This window comes from Cricetulus griseus, chromosome X (genome assembly GCF_003668045.3).
Source record: "Cricetulus griseus strain 17A/GY chromosome X, alternate assembly CriGri-PICRH-1.0, whole genome shotgun sequence".
NCBI lineage: Eukaryota > Metazoa > Chordata > Mammalia > Rodentia > Cricetidae > Cricetulus > Cricetulus griseus.
The window spans coordinates 116,013,997-116,036,863 of record NC_048604.1 but is presented as its reverse complement, the minus strand read 5'-3'; the positions used below and the strand labels follow the sequence as shown (position 1 = coordinate 116,036,863).

General features: G+C 38.3%; 1 protein-coding gene across 1 annotated transcript in view; it reads right to left on the bottom strand.

Moving 5' to 3' along the window:
• Positions 1 to 22,867, bottom strand: part of Otc (ornithine carbamoyltransferase) — a 66,474-nt gene that overhangs the window by 8,141 nt on the left and 35,466 nt on the right. Inside the window, exons 5-8 of the mRNA XM_035449765.1 lie at positions 15,431 to 15,584; positions 6,895 to 7,017; positions 1,896 to 1,949; positions 1,660 to 1,809 (exon numbers count right to left, since the gene is read on the bottom strand). Of these exons, the coding sequence (XP_035305656.1) occupies positions 1,660 to 1,809; positions 1,896 to 1,949; positions 6,895 to 7,017; positions 15,431 to 15,584 (481 nt within the window). The remainder of the gene's footprint in view (positions 1 to 1,659; positions 1,810 to 1,895; positions 1,950 to 6,894; positions 7,018 to 15,430; positions 15,585 to 22,867) is intronic.

The following is a 22,867-nucleotide window of genomic DNA, read 5'->3' as shown; positions in this document are numbered from 1 at the left end:
ATTCACTTGTACTTTGGAATTTCATGTGCAATATTGTGAAGAATAAAATATCTAAATAGAGTTAACCTTTGGAATTGAGTTGTGACTCGAAGGAAGTGTCAGGGATACTGGTGATGTTTCTCCATCTAGATGCTGGGAGGAAATTCACTTTGTGGAAATAGGATCATCTTTATACTTAGGTTTGTGCCTTTTTTTTTTTTACATGCATACTGTTCCTAACAAAACCTTCATTCAAAAATACCCAGGGGCTGGAGAGATGGGACAGCAGTTAAGAAGAGCCAAGTTCCATTTCCAGCACCTAGATGGTGGTTCACAATTGTCTGTAACTCCAGTTCTAAGGGATCCAATGCTCCCTTCTGACATCAATGGGCACTGAATGTAAGTGGTGCACAGACATACATGGAGGTAAAACAGCCATAGACATAAAACGTAAATGAAAGTAAATGCATTTTTCCAAACTGAAATTATCTAAATGGATTGATAAGAAAATCTAAATTTTGTCAAGTGAAAAAAAGCAAGTGAGAATAATTTGTCTAAAGTACCATGTATCAAAAATCAAATCAGTATTTGTATGTAAATAGGCAAGCATATGTAAATGTGTAGAAAAGGACCAAAAAGAACCATATTATATAATAGCTATCTTTGAAAATAATCACTGTTGAGAGAGAGGTAGAAGGAGAGAAAATACTCATGTTGTTTACAATAGTTGTTAAAAGGGGGAAACAGTTTTGCTGTGTTTTTCAAACTTCCATTCTATTTGATATGTAATGTAAAGAAAATCATTTCTATTACTTTATTCATAATTTTTGTGTAATGGCTTCTCCACCCCAGTGTGCTTCTGTCATTTGGGGTATGCTTTCGAAAGACATTCTCAAAGTGTGGCCCTCAAGTAGCAGAATTGCATCACCTGGGAATCAGATTGAATACAAATTCTTATGTGCATGACTACTGAGTTAGAACCCCTGGGATTGAGGCCATCCAGCTGAGATCAGCAATACACATGGGCCATTCTGATGATTGTTCAAGATTGATGGAAGCAGAGAGTGTGTGGAGGAAGAACTAGTTGAGTGGTCGAGTTCTTTGCCTAACATGAACCAGGCCCTGGGATCCATGACAATGTCCAATACTACAGACAACAAAAGAAAAAGGTTGAGGGAAGGGAAGGAGTCAATCAGGAAAGGATAGATTGATATGCAGCTTGTCTGATCTTCCTGGAAGACATTAGACTGAAGGGGTGTCCCTTAGGAATCCCTAGGGAGAGTTGGCAAAGCTGTCATGAATTTAAGAGACATTGGTAAACAAAAGCAAGAACTAGCCTGGCAAGCACAGTTATGGGGCTTTCCTTATGGGAGAAACCTTAAGAAATTGCACGCACGAGAAGAAACCCAATGTTTCCAAACTTGCACACAGTAAAGCATTTTGGGACCTCTATTATTGTTAGGGGGGGTACTTAATTTTCTCTACAGCTCAGGTTTTGTAAGTGTTTTTTCCCAAAGGATATCACTAATGTTTTAGGGGAGGGGGACCATTTTGTGATGCAGTGAGTTCTTAATAGGGTATGAAAGGCCAGTCTACCGTCCCTAAAGTGAATGAGTGGGGAGGTGGTTCTAGCCTTTATGAATGCAATTAATGACCCTTCAGAGAAGCAGCAGTTTGTACCTTCATTGTAACCTGGTAACCCTGGAAAGCCTGAAGGCGCTTTTTCTTCTCCTCCTCTTGTCCCATGCTTATCCAAGTGTCTGTAATTAATACATTGCCTCCACGTGCTGCTTCCAATGGATCATTTGTCATTGAGAACTTGGTACCATTCTAGCACAGAGAAATTCACTGGTTAAAAAACAAAAACTCCGTGGGACAGCAAAAGGCAATTAGAATACTGTAAGTAAAGAGCATACCTCCTTGGCATACTGCTCTGCCAGCTTGACTATATTGCGATCTGGCTCATAACCCTACAAGAAGAAAAATAGCTGTTAGTTAGGCAACTAGTTTAGTTATACATGACACTATTATATCGTTTACCTGACACATATCTAATGACTTAAAACAAAATAAACAACAGTCAAAAACAGTCTCTCTCTTTGCTTTTAAAAAGATGTTCCATGTTCCATGATCAGTAGAGCACATTAGCTTGCTTGCTGTCCTCTGGACTTCAAAAAGGCAAATGATTCTTTCATATTTCCTGGACAATCTCTGTCTTCCTCGGTCATAAAGACAAATGTAGAGCATGGTTTTCTACCTCATGACAGACCTCTCTTTGACCTTTAAATAGCGTAAGAGGGTTAGGTACATAATTGTACAGCCTAGTGCATTTTTATCTGTGCCTTTGTGCATGTGGCTCTTCCTCACCCAGTCCATGGACAATATTTTGAAGTCTCAGTCAGAATGCCTGCTCCCCAGAAAAGCCCTCTGTGACAATTCAAGTTAAACACTAATGGGCTCTTGCCTTACTCTTTTGCAAGGGAGTGCGCCTTGCTTTGAAATGCCATTGATACATGTGTTTAGAATGATGTGAAGAGGTAAGCAAGCTGCCTATAAAGAAGTACTCATTCTTAGGATTAAGTGATTTTGCATTCTGGGGGTCTTGTTTATTCACCCTAGTCCGAGCACTAACGGACATTCTGTGAGCAACGAAAATGGCTAAAGTTATTGCTATGCTGTGATGAAGAGCTTTCACCACCCTCTTGTCTGTTTTGTATACAACAGTGTGAACTGTTTAGTAATTGCTTCTTATGTCAAAGCTTATTAGGAGTCTCCAGCCCCTCTAACTACAACCCCCACTTCCATCTCCTTTAGTTCATCTCAATGTACTGCCACGGGCAAACCGATCTTCTTGGCGTCCCTGTACAAATTTTGTGCTTTTCTACCATTCCAGCCTTTCACCCTTGGACGCCTCCTGGTGGATGTCTTCATCAGAACATGTCAGCTCACGAACTCTACTCTCATCTTGAGGGCCTCCATATAGCATTGTGTCAGTTCAAACCCCAGCTTATGCTCACCCTCCTCCATCTTCCTCAGTCTTGAATGCTTAGCATTTATTGTGAATCAATTTTTATACATTTTAAATATGGATTTCTGCTGAACATTGTGATATCCTATCCCCTTCACACGCCCACCAATATGGATAATCCTGGTTAAAGGTCTTATAATTCTCAGTTGCCATGGTGGTGCCAGAAAGTGGCCTCATCTGTCAGCCCCCTTGGGACACTGACTCAGCTATAGAAAATCATCTCACTCAAACAAACATAGACTTCTAGGGCCCCATATATTCAAGGAGTGACTGATAGGAAGTTATGAAAACCAGAACCTCTCTGCCCAAGCCCAGACAATTCCAAGAGGCCATTTCATACACAAAATTCTCTGTAGGTCAATTGAAACTGTGGCTTGGGACCACATCATAGCTCAACTTCTCTTCTTGCATACTCCTGTTTCCTTATTCCACCCTTTCCCAAAACCATTGGTTTCAAGGACTTACTGTCATGGGAATCTTATACACTCTACACACTAAACTCTCAGATTCTGCTTTTCAAGAGCCTCAATTTGTGATAGGCCTGCCCAGGTCTGTTCATTGGAAATCTGGCTTCTCTACACATACTTGTCTATCACGGTTCTGCCATCGTAAATTCTGGAGGAAAGAAACCACCAAGATATTGATTATGATAGATGCAGACATTTTAAAGCATGCTTTCTTATGCTCACACAGCCATGAGCTTCTAGAGTCTGGGGTTTATGGGGAATTGGGGAACGTAATTAATAAAGGTTTATGTGTTTGGTAGCAAATGTTGTGAACAATCATACCAGTAAACATAAGTAAAAAGACTTGGATAATACACCAGGTTACCACTGCTCTGAAAGTGTAGTCTTCCCCCCAGAGAGAAGGGTTTGGACCCTCTAAGAATAGAGGAGGAATCATAAGTACTAGACATGAGAGGGGGGGGTGGAAATTAGGAAACCACCCAACCTCACACAACCCGAGCTGTGACTTAGAAATGCAGAGACAAATTCTTCTCTCATGTCTCAGTTTTCAATGCTAAGTCCCCCAGTGGCTTCTACAAAAATCTTCAAACCAAATGAAGAAGATGATTAAGAAACCCAGTCGAGGACCAAAGAGATGGCTCAGCTGTCAAAGGCTAGGCTCACAACCCAAAAATATAAGAAACCCAGTTGACATATTCACTTAGAGCAATGTTAAAATGCATTACCATTGATGGCTTATGGAACACTGATGCAAATCATGGACAGAATAATAATTTTTGAACATGTAAGTTATTCTTGGTTGAGGCATGAGGAAATGGGTAACTTATGACTTTGAAATCTGTTTGGTGTTTCTTAAATTTGCAGCAAATCTCCTAGCTTCATCTTTAAGGGAAATATTTCTAGCAAGTGAAGACTTAGAAATTGATGGAACAGCTTCTGCACTATCAGGCTTACCAGAAGGAGATTGGATTTTTGGTTTTTGTTTTTTAAAAAACACCTTGCTTTCACCAAGATTTAAGTGGATTTTTGTACACTTTCTCATTTAAATGAGTTCCCATAAAAGAACAATATTAAAATTACTCTATAATATTAGAATTTTTCTTTTAATGTTAAAAAACATTTTTGACATACAATAAAATGTTTAACTTGTATATTTCTTCAAGAGAGTGCAGCCATTCCAAAATCACCTTACAGGAGGGAACAATTATTGTCAGTGCACATTGTTGTTGTAAAAACAAATGCAGTCACATGTTGCCTTAATGTGGAGCCCTTCTGCAGACCAGTGTTCTAGTGAGAGTGTGCTCAAATATGCCACATCTGAGCTTTTACTTCAGTGCATGATAAATGGAAGTATGATGATTGCTATAAGAGTCATCTCTCTGAGTCACTAAAATTCACTGTAATAGGACAGCTTCCACAGCATGCTGTTATTGAATGTGTTTGCCATTTGTTCTACAGTATAGCAGGTACGTTTAGAAGTCATGCCCTAGAGATAGGGCATAACTCAGTGGCAAAGTACTTAGGTAGAATATATGAGTTCCTGGCTTTGATCCCCTTGTACCACACACACACACACACACCACACACACACACACACACACACACACACACACACAGTCCAATGGGCAGAATGTAACTTTATTTGAAACAGGATCTTTGCATATATAAGGACTTTAGATGAGGTCATGGTGAGTGACAGTAGATTTAAATTTAATATGCTACTATTTTGAAGATAAGGAATATTGCACATAGAGATATATGGACACAGAAAGAAGATAATAGAAGAAAGGCTTGGAGTAATTCAGGAAGAAGCCAAGTAACAAATGGAATATGGCTGTGCTAACACCTAGGTTTCAGACAACATATTACTGTGTTTTTTGAACCACCCAATTTGTGGTTAATTTTTTTTGGTCATCCTAGGAAACTAAGAGAGAAGGACTGACCCAAATTGACTCAGCTAGAAGAACAGAGAAACTGATGCAGTGTTTTGTGTTAACTTGTTTGGCATATATAACAGACCATGCAAGTATGTTTCCGGCAGAGCTTGCAGCTATTTTCAAAGGCCACTCTCTGGCTACCAGGCTGCTCTTCTCACTGTAAGAATCAGAGAACTTGCCACTCCACTATGCCTGTTGTCACTCAATAGTAACCGGTCCAGAAAGATAGAAACTAGCTCTCATGCCTCCAGGTTGGAACAATTCTAAAGCATACCTTACACTCTGGAGCATGCTTATTGTATCAAGTTAAGCTTCTTTCTGTTGGGCTGAACATATAATGGTGCTAGGAAGACCAAAACATCTAGGTTTTCTAAATACTCTTGAAATTGTAACATTTAATGCCTCTCATCTCTAGAAACACATCAGGTCTAGGGAAGTCAGAATGGTTGGTCCCTGTAAATGGTACTCTTCTTTGATTCTTCCCTTTCCCTGATCTTCTCCTACTAGTTCCCTGTCAGTTTCCTAAATCCTAACCAGGGATACATTAGGAGGAAACATAGCTAAGACACTGGTCAGGTTTAGTTTGTGTAAAATGTGCATGAGATACTCAAGGACTGGGTGACTACTATTAAAACAAATCAGCTAGTCATCTTAATTGCTATAATTCATGTTCTTGGTAGTTTACAAATAAACATCAAATTCAAAAAGCAGAAGCAGAGAGAAAAATTTAAAATTCCCCTATATTCAGGTCAGAATGAGCCACAGGTGTGACTATTGAGAAACAGCAAACATCCCCTGGGGAAGACAATCTCCCTTTTACCTCTACTATTGAACCTTCTAGTTCTATATAGAGGCAACAACCATTACCCTTCCCTTATATAGCACAAGTTAAGATATGAAAGAGTAGACTTCCCATATATTCTATGAAAATTTATAATCAGGATAGAAAACATGTAGGGATAGTTTTCATAGACACATGAGACTCAGATTTAAAAATCCTCAAAGACCCTGGAGATGAGGTTTGAAATCTTAAGCTGGATACCAGCAATGTGTCCTTCACCGAGGATTGACTTTTTTCTTTCTTTAATTCTTTAAATCAAATTGCTATATTGGAGAGATTACAGAACCATTTTCAAGCACTGAGGATCCTACATTGTCTGCTTTTCACTTCATTTTTCAGCCTGTGTGGTGATAGATAATACACAAAGATGCCAGTCATCATAATGACCAGTATTAGGGCATTCAAAGACATAATTTGGATGTGCTTTTATCACAGACTCAGGAATAAAAGGCATCAGCCAAGACTAGTTTCCACTATAGAAATGGAAAATTGGGCTCTTAAGAAGCCAGATAGCCATTCAATAGAAGTGTTAGTAATGTAGCTTAAATTGGGTGGCCTCAGCTATGCTGTACTTGATCAGAAGCTTTGGGTAATAACATCTGATCAACAAGAAAGTTCTTTCAGGGCAGAAAGTTTTCCTACCTTTGGAGTAGCTGCTTGAATGTGCATCCCAAATTTTGCAGCACTCATCATGATGGAGTGCAGGATGTTGTTCCCATCCCCTATCCAGCTGAGGGTAAGGCCTTTGAGAGAGCCATAGTGTTCCTAAAAAACAAGAGGTAAAGTGGATTAACTATCATTTTTATGGAAGTGTTACTAAGGTTAAGATAAAGGAAACTTTTCCACTCAAAATAAATACCCTGTTGGAATGAATAAACTATATTTTGCATTAAATTAAATAACATGAACATACAATCACAAAACAGTAATTAAAAAGGTTCTAATATCTTGATCAGAAGTCCAGCCCCCAACTGGGGTGGAGACTCTATACTCAACCAAAAATCACCCTGGACAAGAGACCAGATAGTAAACAGAAGCCAAGGAACAAAGTAACCATCCAATAAAGACAAACTAAGAAGTCAGCACCTAGACCTATAATCACTTCAAACCCAGATGCCTAGATGCCAGGGTAAGAAGAGAGCCAACAACAGCCAAGGCAATATGTCACCACCAGAAACCAGTTATCTCACTACAGAAATCCCTGAATATTCCAACACAGTTGAAACATAAGCAAAAGATCTTAAACCCAACTTTATGAAGATGGTAGAGGTTAATAAAGAGGAATTGAACAAATTCTTTAATGACATCAAGGAGGGGACAAACAAAAAAATTGGAGAAAATGAATAAATCCCTTTTTAAAAAGTCATGAAAAAATTGAACAGACAGTTTAAGTAAATGAACAAAACTGTTTAAGGCTAGAAAATGAAAATAGAAGCAATAAAGAAAACAAACAGGGAATTCTGAATATGAAAAAATCTAGGCAAATGAACACCAACAGACTACAAGAGATGGAAAAGAGAATCTCAAGCATTGAAGAGACAATAGAAGAAATTGATACATAGGTCAAAGAAAATGTTAAATCTAAAAAATTCCTGACATAAAACATCCAGGTAATCTTGGACACTGAGAAAAGAAAAAAAGAAGAATAATTGGAAGAGAAGAAGGAGAAGCCCAGCTCAAAGACACAAAGTATTTTCAAGAAAGTCATAGAAGAAAATTTTCCTAGGCAAAAGAAGGACATGCCTATAAAGGCATGAGAATCTTAAAGAACAATAAATAGATTAGACCAGAAAAGACAGTCCCCTCAGCACACAATAATCAAAACTAGATATATAGAACAAAGAAAGAATATTAAAAGCTACAAGAAAAAAGGCCAAGTAACATATAAAGGCAGACCTAGTAGAATTACACCCAACTTTTCAATGGAGATCCTAAAGTTCAGAAGGACCTAGACTGTAGACAGACATTGAGGTATGTCCTGCAAATTCTAAAAGGTCACCTATACCATTCCAGACTAATATATCAAGCAAAACTTTCAATCACCATAGACAAAGAAAACAAAATATTCCATAAAAAAGTCAAATTGAAATATCTATCCACAAATCCAGCCCTAGAACTAGAAGGAAAACTTCAACCCAAGGAGATTAGCTACACCCATGAAAACACAGAAAATAAATAATTTCACACAGGCAAAACCAAATGAAGGGAAGCATACACACACACACACACACACACACACACACACACACACACACACACACACACTCACGCACACACCACCACCACCACCACCAAAATAATAGAAATTAACAATCACTGGTCATTGATATTTCTCAGTATCAATGGACTCAGTTTCTCAATAAAATGACACAGACTAACAGGATGTATTTAAAAAAAAAAACAGGATTCATCCTTCTGCTGCATTCAATAAATACCCTTCAACATCAAAGATTACCTGAGAGAAAAGGGATGGAAAAAGATTTTCCATGTAAATGGACCTAAGAAAGAAGCTGCTGTAGCCATTCTAATATGTGACAAAATAGACTTCAAACCAAAATTAATCAAAAGACACGGAAAAGAAAATTCATACTCTCATACTCATCAAAGTAATAATCCACCAAGATGGCCTTTCATTTATTAATGTCTATTCCCCAAACACAAGGCCACCCACATTTGTAAAGGAAACAATACTAAAGCTTAAATCACACATCGAGCCTCACACATTGAAACAAAGTTGGCTCTTTTAGAAAATCAATAAGATAGACAAACCCTTACCAACACTAACTAAAAGACAGAGAATATCCAAATTAACAAAGTCAGAAACAAAAAGGGGGCCATAACAGCCGACATCAAAGAAATCTGAAGAATCATTAGGTCATACTTTAAAAACCTATACTCCACAAAAGTTGAAAACCTAAAACAAATGGATGATTATTGTAGGGAGCCGTCCCTGCATTCTCCATTACAATGATGGCGCCTGAAGGCACTGAATGTAAATTATTGCGCAGGCGCTGGGTAATTTTCCATTTCCTTGATCTCTGCCTATTCCGTGGCGTCATTTGGCCTGATGAGCTGAAGCCAATCATAGGGTGACACGTCCCAGGCGGCGGCTGCCAGCCTTTATTAGGGGACGGGGTTCTTGGCTCGGGGTCTCCGCTCTGGTAAGCTTATCCTCTCCTCTCCAGATGCATTAAAGCTTTACTGCAGAAGGATCCGAATGTCCTGTGTGGTTCTTGCTGGCGAGGCGATTGCACGGGACATCTGGTGCCGAAACCCGGGAACTTGTTAACATCGCTGGCACTGCGGAGACCCCTCTAATGGGGCGGATTCAGAACTGCAGGGTGGTAAGTTCGGAGAGGTATGCTTTATGCTGACACCTTCTTTTTTGACTTTGCTTTTAATTTGTCACCACTATGGGATGGATCAGTAAAAGCCTTAATTCTAGTCTTTATTACATTGATCTTATATTGTGCCCACCGTGGCTGGTGTTCCAGTTCGCAACCAAGCTTACCCCAGGTAGCCTCCAGCATAATGGGCTCTTCAAAACAGAGAGACCTAATTAAAAACTGTCTAGAGATTGAGGCTTGCTGTCCCATGGTAGCAGAGAGTCAAAAAACGCTTAAAGAGGTACAGGATAATATATCAGAAACCGAACGAGATGAGAGATTAGGAGCTCAAAAAAGGAAGGACATGTCTAAGGAAAAAGGCCCTCCCCAGGATACAAAAAAAGGGGGAGAGAAAATAGGGAATAACCGGTCACACCCTGGTAAATTTAAGAGAAATAAAGACTCAAAACCTAGCCTCTACCCTACGGTGAAACTAGAGGCCTTGGAGCTGAGCAACTCAGACTCTGAGATTTTAGACTCTAGCGAGGAAACAGAGCTAGAGCAAGACAGATACCACCCTGATAGATATCGGCTGCCAAAAGTAAAAACAAATATGAGGCCACCGCCTGTTAATCCAGCGGGTGTACTTCCATCAGCACCCTCATTATTTGGTACCGACTCCTTTTTACCATTAGAGGAGCGGAGGAAACTACAGATGGCTTTCCCAGTCTTTGACAGGGGAAAACCAAACAAAAGGAGGGAATGGGAGCATCCTTACCCTCGGTGCCAAGAGTTGCAATATCCATGGCACTCTTTACCCTTAATTTTCTAAACATTGACACTCAGGGCCATACTGCGGCCAAGTGTCACACCTCAGAACCTAAAAGGTCAAAGGAAATGGTAAAAGATATCTTAACTGGTCTTTGGAGAGGCCCGGATCCTATTCTCATAAGATCCAGGGGAGCTATATGTGTTTTTCCACAGGATGAAGAGAATCCCCTGTGGATCCCGGAAAGACTCACATGAAGAGCCCCTTCGGACCCTCAAAAGTCAGAACTCCACCCTCTCCCCGGGAGTTGAGAGCCGCTATTATCCAGATTAACTCCTGTCCTTGACGGAGAGATTGTCATCATGGATTGCTTAATGGGTGGGGATGGGATTGTTTGGTGCAGCCGTTTGCTGCGGATTGATGTTGCTTCTCTGGCTGGTCTGTAGGCTCAGGGCTCAAACTAAGAGAGACAAGGTGGTTATCGCCCAAGCGCTTGTAGCTTTGGAACAAGGGGCTTCCACTGATATTTGGCTAACTATGCTTAAGCAATAGGCCGCCAGCCAGACAGCTCTTACACACCCGGAGCCTAGGCTCATTGCACAGGGTAGAGTGTCTGGTTTGAGCAGCCCATGAGGGATGTTGAGCAAGGCATCGCACAGAGAGTTGCCCAGTATGCAGGCTTCTCTGGGAGGCATGTTGTCCTGCATAAGGGTTGCCTGCCCTAGTCTCCCTTTCCCAGAAAAACGGCAGAGGACAGGTCGAGAGCGCTTCGGGTCAAGCTAACAGCCTGATGGCGACTCTTGTACACAGTCTTAATGTTTGATTGGGAAGGTACAACCTCTGCCTCTATCCCTCAACATATGGGTGACCTATTTGCTTGTAAAAATATAAAGCCTTATCATTAATTAATAAAAAAAGGGGGAGATGTAGGGAGCCGTCCCTGCATTCTCCATTACAATGATGGCGCCTGAAGGCACTGAATGTAAATTATTGCGCAGGCGCTGGGTAATTTTCCATTTCCTTGATCTCTGCCTATTCCGTGGCGTCATATGGCCTGATGAGCTGAAGCCAATCATAGGGTGACACGTCCCAGGCGGCTGCAGCCTTTATTAGGGGACGGGATTCTTGGCTCGGGGTCTCCGCTCTGGTAAGCTTATGCTCTCCTCTCAAGATACATTAAAGCTTTACTGCAGAAGGATCCGAATGTCCTGTGTGGTTCTTGCTGGCGAGGCGATTGCGAGGGACAGATTATCTTAATAGATAACACCAAAGTTAAGTAAAGATCAGATAGACAATTTAAATAGACCTATAACCCCTAGGGAAATAGAAGCAGTCATTAAAAGCCTCCCAAACAACAAACCAAACAAACAAGCAAAAAACCTGAGACAAGACAGTTTTAGCACAGAATTATACCAGACTTTCAAAAAAGAGCTAAAACCAGTACTTCTCAAATTATTCTACAAAATGGAAACACAAATAATATTGCTAATTTTTTTCTATGAGGGCACAGTCCCAACTCACACAAAGATTTATCAAAGAATGAAAATTATAGAACAATTTCTGTCATGAACATAAACACAAATATGATAAAGTACTTGCAAACCAAATTCAAGAACACATATAAAAAGATCATCCACCATGATCAAGTAGGATTCATCCCAAAGATACAGGGATGATTCAACATATGAAAATCATTCAACGTAATCCACCATATAAACAAACTGAAAGAAAAAACATATGATCATCTCATTAGATGCTGACAAAGACTTTGTCAAATACAACACCTCTTTATGAAAAAATCTTGGGCAGATTAGGGACAAAAGGGACTTACATAAACATAAGAAAGGCAACATATGGCAAGACTATAGCCAACATCAAATTAAATGGAGAGAAACTCAAAACAACTCTATTAAAGTCAGGAACAAGACAAGGCTGTCCACTCTTTCCATATAGTACTTGAAGTTCTAGTGAGAGAAAAAAGAAAACTGAAGGAGATCAAAGGGATACAAATTTGAAAGGAAGAACTCAAACTGTTGCTATTCACAGATGATATGATAGTATACACATGTAAGAGGGAAAAAATCCAGCAGGGAACTCTTACAGCTCATACATGCCTTCAGTGAAGTAGCTGGATTCAAAATTAACTAAAAAAAAATAAGTAGCCTTCTTATATACAAATGATAAATGGGCTGAGAAAGAAATTAGGGAAACAACACCCATTACAATAGCCACAAATAATATAAAAATATCTTGGGGTAATTCTCACCAAGCAAATGAAAGACTTGTATGATTAAAAAAATTCAAGTCTTTGAAGAAAGAAATTTAAGAAGATACCAGAAGGATAGCCACCCTACCAAAAGCAATCTACAAATTCAATGCACTTCCCATCAAAATTACAACACAGTTCTTTACAGACCTTGGAATGACAGTACTCAATGTTATATGGAAAAACAAAATACCCAGGATAGCTAAAACACTATTGAAGAATAAAAGAACTTCCAGAGGCATCACCATCCCTGATTTCTGGCTCATCTACAGAGCTATAGTAGTAAAAACAGCATGGTATTGGCATCAGAACAGATAGTTTGATCAATGGAATGTAATCAAAGACCTAGATGTAAATCCACATACCTATTTACACCTGATTTTTGATACAGAACACAGAAATACACAATGGAAAACAGAAAGAATCTTCAAACAAATGGTGCTGGTCTAACTGCATACTGGCATGTAGAAGAATGCAAATTGATCCATACTTAATCACCCTGCACAAAACTCAAGTCCAAGCAGATCAAAGACCTCAACATAAAACCAGATACACTGAACCTTAATAAAAGAGAAAGTGAGGGACACATTGGCACAGGAGACAACTTTCTGAACGCAACACTGATACCACAAGCACTAAAATCAACACTTAATGAATGAGACCTCATAAAATGATAAAGCTCTGCAAGGCAAAGTGCATCATCAATAGGACAAGACAGCAGCCTACAAAATGGGTAAAGATTTTCACCAACTCCACATCTGACAAAGGGCATATATATATATATATATATATATATATATATATATATATATATATATATATATTAGACATCAACAAACCAAATAATTCCATTTAAAATGTACACAGTGGGTTTCACCTCGATCATTATATTTTAAAACAATAAATAAATCCAAAGTAATTGCTTCAGCACCTCAGAATTTGTCATAAGTGCTCTAAAGATGGGGCTTATTAGTAAAGCTCTTTCCAAGCATGCATGAGGCCAAAGTTCCCATCTGTATAACATCCCCAATACCACAAAAGAAAAAAATGTTAAAGTATTATAATGTGCACATAAAAATTGGGTTTCATTTTTGTTTTTTTTAAGTTTAAAAATATTTATTTTATGGAGGAATGGCAAGCACATGCTATAACATGTGTGTGAGTATCATAGGCCAACTTCCAGGGTTAGTCGTCTTCTTCTACCATGTGGTTCCCCATAATTGAACTTGGGTGATGAGGATTGGTGATAAGTGAATTTACTCACTTAGCCACACCACCAGCCCCAGTTTTTATTTGTCTTGAAATTTCTGTAGGCTTAATAAATTAAAATAGTTAAATATTTATAAAGATCAAAAAGGAGGAAGACTGAGACTAAGTAATTTGGCTAAGCTAGGATATGAAGCCAGGGTCATGTCTCTTAGACTTCATGCTCTTGATAAACTGATCTTTATTCACCAAAATCCTACTTTGGTGTCTCTTTGGTAAAAACACTGTGCAGGGGCCAGCAGGAAACCCTATGATGATTAGAAAGAACAGCTCATCCCGACTCCCAGTGAGCTCATGATTTAGTAATGATAAAGTCCCAGGGAGAACCACGAATCCATCTAGTGTCTATATAAGGTTTCACTAAAAAATAGCAACTATCCATCTGACATCAGTATTTCATCTTCTCTGTGTGGATCTTGTCTTCATCTCTGAACAGCATCTCTTTGTGTCTGACCTCTCATTTCAATCTTCCTAGCTTATTCAAATGAGAAATAAGATGAGCGTATCCAGTTTGTCCTGTCTTCTCAAAATCATCCAGAAACACAGAAATCCTGATTGTTAAGATTCCAAGTGACAAAAAACATGTACTTTGGTTGTGTCTAATCAAATAACATCAATCTTAAAAGTTATTCAAGTTCCTGGTGTGAAAGTACATGGCTGAATAGGACCCTTAGCTCTATAACATCAACATTCTATTTTTAATCAATTTATAAAATGAAGATGTTTTCCTCTTTCCATTGCTAACCAGTTATAGACCACCACAAGCATCTGCACTGAACTCCTCTGATCTTCATTACTAAGTTATAAAGTCTGGTGAATGTAGGATCACTGTATTAGTTACTTTTCACAGTGCTGGGATGCAATACCTGGCAAATGCAACTTAAGGAAGGAATGAAGGCTTATTTTTGGCTTGAAGGCTCAAGGATACAATCTATCACTGTGGGAATGCCAAGACGGGTTTGCAGCAGTTGGTCACATGGCACCCATAGTCAGGAAGGAAAGAGAAAGATGAATAACAGTATTTAGCTCACTTCTTCCTTTATTTTCCACTTCAGAATCCCAGGTCATGGAATAGTACTGCCCATAGTTAATATGGCTCTTCCCACCTCTGTTGACCTATTGTAGACAGTCACTCACAGACATATCTAGAGGCTTGTCTTCTGGGTGATTCTAGATCCTACCTACCAAGTTGACAATCTTACACAGCGAAGTCACTTATGTAGGACAATTCTACATGTAATCGCAACCCTTATTCATCCATCGTTAAATCGAGCAACAGAAAGCAAAGTGATTGAAAGAACAGAAGATGTGAGTGGGGCTAGAAGGGGACTGGAAATGGGATTGAGAAGAAAAGGATCATACAATCTGTTTGTAGCAATGCACTGTTTTCTATGTCTATAGCACTCACACATATGCTATCATTATTTTTGAAGATAGTGAGAAGTAATTCATAATAATGATTAAACATCATTTAAGTAAGTGGTTCCACTAGATGATAGGAATTATTTATGATTTTTTCTTTTTTTTTGTAAAGAAAAGAAATACACCAACCTGGAGTGTGAGGTAGTCAGCCAGGATCTGGATAGGATGATACAAGTCTGAGAGTCCATTGACAATTGGGATGGATGCTTCCTTAGCCAGGATGTCCAGATCCGATTGTTTGTACACTCGAGCTAACACTGCATCTGTCATGCTAGATAACACACTGTGGCACACAAAGAAGACATATTCTAAACAAATTTTACTTAATAACCCCTCCTTTAATACAAGCTCCTTAAATATATGAATAAGTACTAACAAACAAAAATGTGTATTATAATATACCTATGAACATGACAGATTGAAAAACTAACACTAAACATATAGTCATTGTAGAAAATAGATGTTGTTCCAACCACATCCTATCCATTGTCCATGTTACATTTTTTGTGGAGATAAGAAATCAATTTGAGCCCCCAAAACACAATAATCTATAATTGATGAATGCCAGTTTGTCAGCTTATCTATGTATAAAGGAAGAAGACCAAACAGGAAGACATTCATAGAAACCTGAGTGACCTGATATGTGGCTTATTTTCTCTTACATTAGCCCACCGCGGGAAATTTTCACTGTTTCTATAAAATATAAAGTATCCATGTAGCAGCTGTGGAAACACACAGAAACTGTCCTACAAGAGAGAACCTGCTGTATAGGAAACTGTCCACTGGTAAGACTCTGGATGTCATTCTTTCTGCATCTGCAGCATCAAGGCCAAGCCCACCTTCTCCACAGGCTGTTCACACCCAATGGCTTAGTTCAGCAGAGGAGAATGGAGCTGGACTATTTAATCTTTCTTCTGGAGCTCCCCATAGCCAAGGCAAGCATTTTTCAAAACTGCATTGCCACCTAGATCTCTCCTACTTCTACCTATGTCTTCGTCCTTACTTTATCCTGTATGCAGGTCGATCTTCCATGGGTGTTTCCTCTAATAAATGTCTTGCATAACTAATTCCATCTTGAAGACTGCTTCATAGTGGACCTATACTAACAGCTCAAAATGAACTCTGGTGCTAATAAAATTCAATTCAAGCATTCCCTCAAGATTCCTTGCTTACAGCATCAACGACTGAAAAATATACTGACATATAATATAAACCTTTCCTAGACATTTTGATTCTTTCAAATGTTTGTAGATTGCTCACAGCTATGATTTCTGGACTTCCAGATGTTTTTTTTTTTTTTTGAATCAGCAAAGTTTCTAAAAAACATCTGGAGAGCTACAAAATATCCCCAACTCCCTGACTAGTAACTCAAAGGTATTTAAAATAAATAAGTATAATATATTGTTACCTTTCCATAATAAAGCAGTGAGCATTTGAAGATAAAACGGTGTGGGGAGTGATCCTTAAGATCTGTTAATTGAGCTGCCTGAAATTTACTTTATTGTCTTACTTCTTTTTAAAAATCTTGTTACATATGGGAGCTTTTCCATAGTGGGGCCTCAGGAGAGGAACCCAGATAAACTGTAGCTCTGAACTACATAATTACATTCTGTATGATAATATGAGATAGGTGAATAAAAAGCCATTCATAGATTAGGTAATATCACTCCTCCCCAAGGCTCAGGGACCATTGCAGAGGAAAGGGTTGGAAAAAATTGCAAGAACCAGAGATTGGAGAATACCATAGTAAATCAGTGTCCTCTAAACAGGACAGGACAACTTCACCCATGAACTCACAGCAGTTGTCGTTGCCTGCAGAAAACCTGCCCATAATTAAGGTAATAAGCACTCTAGGAGGAAATAGGAATGGGTTTATGAGCCCCTACCACTGAGGAGATATAGACAGTTAATGGCTTCTGGGGAAAGGGTTAATTTTCTTTAGGTGTGGTTTCTGGTAGTTCATCCCACACTCCAGTGGATAACCCTATACTGAGGGGTATATGGGCAGCACAAAATGGATTCTGTGGGGTTTTGTTATAATAAGACAAAAGTTGGATTTTATTTGGGAAGTGGGTGGGTTTTGGAGGATTGGGGAAGAATGAGGGTTAATATATCAAACATGTCATATTAAATTATTAAGGAATCAATAAAGTATTTTAAAACACATGTGTCTGTTATCCTTTGGCAGTGTACTAAGACAAGGCATTTCAAATCTTGCTCCACACAAAAATAATTTATTTTTGATGCTCACTCTACGTAATATACATCATGTAAGGAAAATCAGAATTTCTAGGGGATGCTACTTAGGAATCAGTGTGTTTGTTTGTTTAATTTCCAAGGAGATACCATTTTTAAGCTAAGGCCAAAAACTAAAACTAGCACACTGTTCTTCATATTAATATTGGCAGTACCTGGACCCTTAGCAGTGACACAGGGCCCCAGAGTCCACTGATGAATAATGTCCACTTTAACTGGATCTCCAAGCCCAAATTTGCACATTAAAGTTTGAAGTTCTTACTAAAAATGGAATCAAAGCTACCACAGAATCCTGTTAGGGAAAAAAATCAAGAATAAAAGAATGCTTCTGAGGTAAGAGCCAATAATAGATGGTAGAGAATACTTTCTGAGTCACTTAAAATAAAAAGGTATCTCAAATCCTCTGAGTGTAGAGTGATTCACCAGTAAATATTTCCCAGTAAAGCCTCCTGCATTAGAGCAACCAGCTACCCACAGATATGATGAGCTCAAACATTGTTGACTTGTACTCTTTTGAGTAAAAGAACTTTCTCCAGATATAGGGGATGACTTCTGAGTCCCTTAGGTGTTTCAGATAACCATCCAAAATGTAAGAACTAAGGCATTAATAGCTATGTTAAAATAATTTTACATCTGCTTTCCCTTTCTTGAGAATAATACAAATCTTCTTTCCAGTAGAATACAAGTTTCTAACACTACTGTGGAAAAGTAACTCAATGTAAGTAGACAATTCAATAAGATCTAAATCATAACCAACAAATAAGTCCATATTTAAAGGTAATCAATTTTATGATACCTATAACCTCATAAGAGAGATTCAGAATATCTGTGACCTTGTATGTCATACTTTAAACTTCTTTAAACATACATGACTTCCTAAAGTGTGTACAGATGCCTCCAAACCCAGTGGCTTTACCTAGGTCTCATCTCCTAAATTTTCATCACCTCCTATTATCCCAGCAGTTTATGATTCATCAATGAATGTGTTAATCTACTGATGAGTCACAGCACTCATGACTCAATTACTTCCCCAAAGTCCCACCTCTGAACATTTCTGCAATGCTAAATAAGCTGTGAACATTTGGGGATATGTCAAAATCCAAACCACAACAAGCCCTGTGTGAAAGAGTAGCCAGGTATGGGGAGGAAATATATATGGCTTGAAGACGTACATGGTTGAAATGAGAAGACAATATTAGCGCTGGACATGTCTCTAGATTTGGAGCAGACAAGTACTGTGTAATGTATCTCGGGGAGATTATACTCTAGAAAATTCTCTGTACTGGATGATTGCAAAGAACCTGGGAGTTGGGTATGGTGGTGCACACCTTGAGTACAGTACTCTGAAGGTTGAGATAGGAGTATCATCACCCATTCAAGGCCAGCCTTAGGTATACAGTAAGACACCTCCATCTACACACACACACACACACACACACACACACACACACACACACACACCAGGCAGAAATAAATCTGCATTCTAATTCCTTACTCGGGGTACAAATAAAACAATCATGTGGGATAATCTCTTCATGATCATGCAGAATCCAGCATTAGAATAGAAGTTTGTAATGACAAAATGGTACCCTACCCTTCAGGAATGTGCACTTCTCACTAGTGATCCATTACAGCTATTCAAATACCAGAAAGAACCCAGGATATTCTGGTAAATTCCCTCTTGTGTTAAAAGAGAGAGAATGGGAAAACAGCATGATATGACAGACTGGAAGGATTAAGATCTTATACACACATTAAGTATTTTTATTTCAGTTCAGTCAGTTACCACAAATGACAGTATAGAAGCTGTTATTTTTTACCCCCTAGATTCCTGCAAGCATCTTTAGCACAAAGAGTTTGGTCTTTAACATTATTCTATTTTTTAAAAAATGGAAAGAGAACCATTAGAGGATATTCAATTCAATGTCCTTGGAAGGATAAAATCAGAACAGGTCTGTAACATCACATTGTTGCCAGGAAGCAAGAGAGGCTTTTAAATGGCAAGGGCACAGCTAATGAGGAGGGAGTCAACTTAAAGGAGCTTCCATTTTCTATCGATAATTATTTATAGCAGTAAAAATTGTTACATGAAACAAGTTCTAATTGTAAAAGGCAGTGGTACTTGTAAGAAATGGATTAATAGGAAGAAAAGGTACAAACATAAAAGAGAAATATGAAAGAGAAATAAGTATTACCTCTGCATTTAAATTTATTTAAACAAGTAGGAATACATAATACATACATATGTATTTTCAGATAGCTATTTTATGGGATTTTGTTAAATATATTTTCTGAATATTAAGCATATGTATCTATTATTTTCAATCTGCATAATCCATAACAAGTTAACAAAATTTATCAGCCAGCTGGTCCTAGAAATAGTAGAAACTATTCCAAAAATGGGCCCCATCAGCATTTGAGGTCTCCTACATAAGAGAAATAGCAGAGACCCCAGCAGTTAACGAGCACCAGTTGTCATGTGACTTCCCATAGAAATGGGATAGAACTGTTATTCCAAAATAATGACTTAGTTAACTGTCCATGTAAAGTTTCTCATTCATTTTCCTGTTTCTCTCAAGGGGAAATCTTTTCATGACCTAACTAATTCTGACCCAATGCAAAGAAACAAGGTGTATACTTTAACATATTGAGAGAGGACAAGAGTGGTATATTAAAAGGCTGTGGCAAAGGGTCGTGTCAGAAATAAACAGCAAACTTGAGAATGGACGTGCAATATAGTAATAAGGATCCCGTGCTAAACATAATAATGAGTTGCAAAGATGCCCATGCTCCAATCCTCAGAACCTTCACAAAATGAATTGCACAGATATAATCAAAGGATTTTGAGAGAGGAAAATTCCACTGGGGTATACTCAATAGAATGTCAGATGCCTTTATGAGATAGAGAAAGAAGATGAGAAATGGAAGAAAACGAAATGGTGAGAGGTTTGGGGATGAGCTGAAGGATGTGGGCAACCTCTGGGAGCTGGAAAGGGCCAGAATTCAAATCATCCCCGGAACATTCAGAAGGAAGCATCCCTTCTAAATTCCCCCCCCCCGCAAAAAAATAGCAAGTTTGTTTTTTAAATGCATAAGCCATGACATTTGGGACCATGTGTTAAAGAAGCAACAAGAAACAAACAGCCCCATGACAAAAGTGAAAACTATTGGGATAACAATATACACAGTACAGTTGCCTACAAGTGGAGTTCAACTCACCTTGATCTTAGCAACCAGTTCTCCCTAACCAATCAGAATTAAGTGCTTAACAACCCACTTAAATTGTATCCCTGTGTTCCTGAGATTATTTTCTTCCTTTCCATTCTGGTCAAATTATTTAAACCCTGAGAGGATGCGATATTTTATGTGTGCATTTTCCTTTGTAAAAGCTTAGAACATTCAGGGAAACATGAAATGTTGAGCTGTGCTTAAATGTTGAAAGCACTTGATTAAGTTTTTAATCAATATTGAAATGTTTGATATGTGCTTTGTTCACTTATTACATTTCTTATACATTTGTGTAAGCAATATGGATCTTTTTTGTTTGTAGTGCTAGGTATAGAACCCAGGACCTCATGCATGCTATACAAGTGCACCTCCAATGAGTTATACAGTCAGCCCTTCCATACACATCTTTAAAAAAACAGAAACTTGAATGCACATTAGAGTCACCAGGAGGGCTTGCAAAGCACCATCAGCTCTATTTCTCATTCAGAAGGTCTGGTTTCAGATCTGAGAGTTCTAATAAGCTCCCAAGGGTTGCTTATGTTTTGCTTTGGTAGCCAGATTTTGAAAGTAAGTGATTTACAGGAATACATTCTGTATTCTCCTTAAAGGATTGGAAAATGTTTGAGAAATTCATGTGGTTAATAGATTGGACCACAAACAAAGGATGGTGTAAGAAATATTGCAGAAAGGAAGTATGTCAAAACTTTGTTGAAAACACCACTTGGTCCTCCTTTAGCCATAAAAGGTGCAGATCAGGTGGCATCAAATGATGTGGCTATGATGTGGGCAAACTGGGAGAAGCAGTTCCCAGAACGTTTTTGCATTTGAAACACTTGGGGGAATAATACATATTGAAGACACTTTTAGGTAATTAGTGCATATTATTTTGTCTGTGGCATTGGTTCCTTCATGCTTATAGTTGCTAGAAATAGAGAAATCACTCTTTTTATGCTTCCATGCTAATAAAGATCATTCTAAAATATGAACAAACCCTCTGACTGAAAACAATGTCAAGCTTGCAGCTAGAGCTCGGGGCTTCATGCGGCTCTCTAGTCATGTAAAACCCCAGCTTTAAACATCTTAAAATCTTGATTGTACTTGTTACAGATGAAAGGCTGACAAGTCAAAAATACTTCCTGGCTCTGTAAAGATTTCTCATTTTGGTCTCTTTTCATTTCTACTGAATGGAAATGGAGGTCTGCTTGATTTCCTGTAGACTCCTGCAAGTTTTCAAATACTCTCAGGCCTCTGCCAACAATTATAGCAAAACAGCTTTGGCAAAATATGCATTTCCTGTATTTAAAATGCCCCTATACACACCAGCATGCCATAGGTATTTAATAGCCAATATTGGAATTTTTCATAGATAGATACAGCTTGAAATATTTATCCATGCTATTTTGTCTAGATGTTTGATATGGCAACATCATTTGTTCCTTTCTGTTCAGTAAAAGAAGAATAGTTGAAGACTTTCAATGGAAATATGGTAAAGGACAACCAATGTTAACTCTGACTATTTCAGGATGATGGTGGTAGTATCATTGCCAATAACATCTTTGAGTGGTTTTTTATCAAAAGGAGTTCTACTGTAACAATCAGAAAATATATGTCTATATTATTGTAACAAAAATTAAAAATGTTTATAAAAATTATCATAAAATAAAAGAAAAAATTCTACTTGTGGTAGTGAGCGCATGTCTGTAATACCAGCACAAAAAATGTTGAGGCTGGAAATTTACTGAAAGTTGAAAGCCAATCTGGCTTATATATTTATCTCAAGGCCATAAACTGATGCATACCAAAACTATGTCTCAAAGATGGAGGGGGCAGGCTAGGGATATAGCCCAGTGACAGGACACTCAGCATATGCAAGGCCTCAACATGGCATTAAGAAAATTTCTCTAAAATATGATCTTAAAATAACTTTAAGTGGCATAAAGCTTCTTACATTAATGGCTAAATCTTGGCCCTGTTAAAGAAATGAGATGATTCTGGAATGTCTTGTCATCACAAATGAATGGGACTTGTTTCAAAATGAGCCAACTGGGACACATATCACATTTTACAAATATGGGACAATAT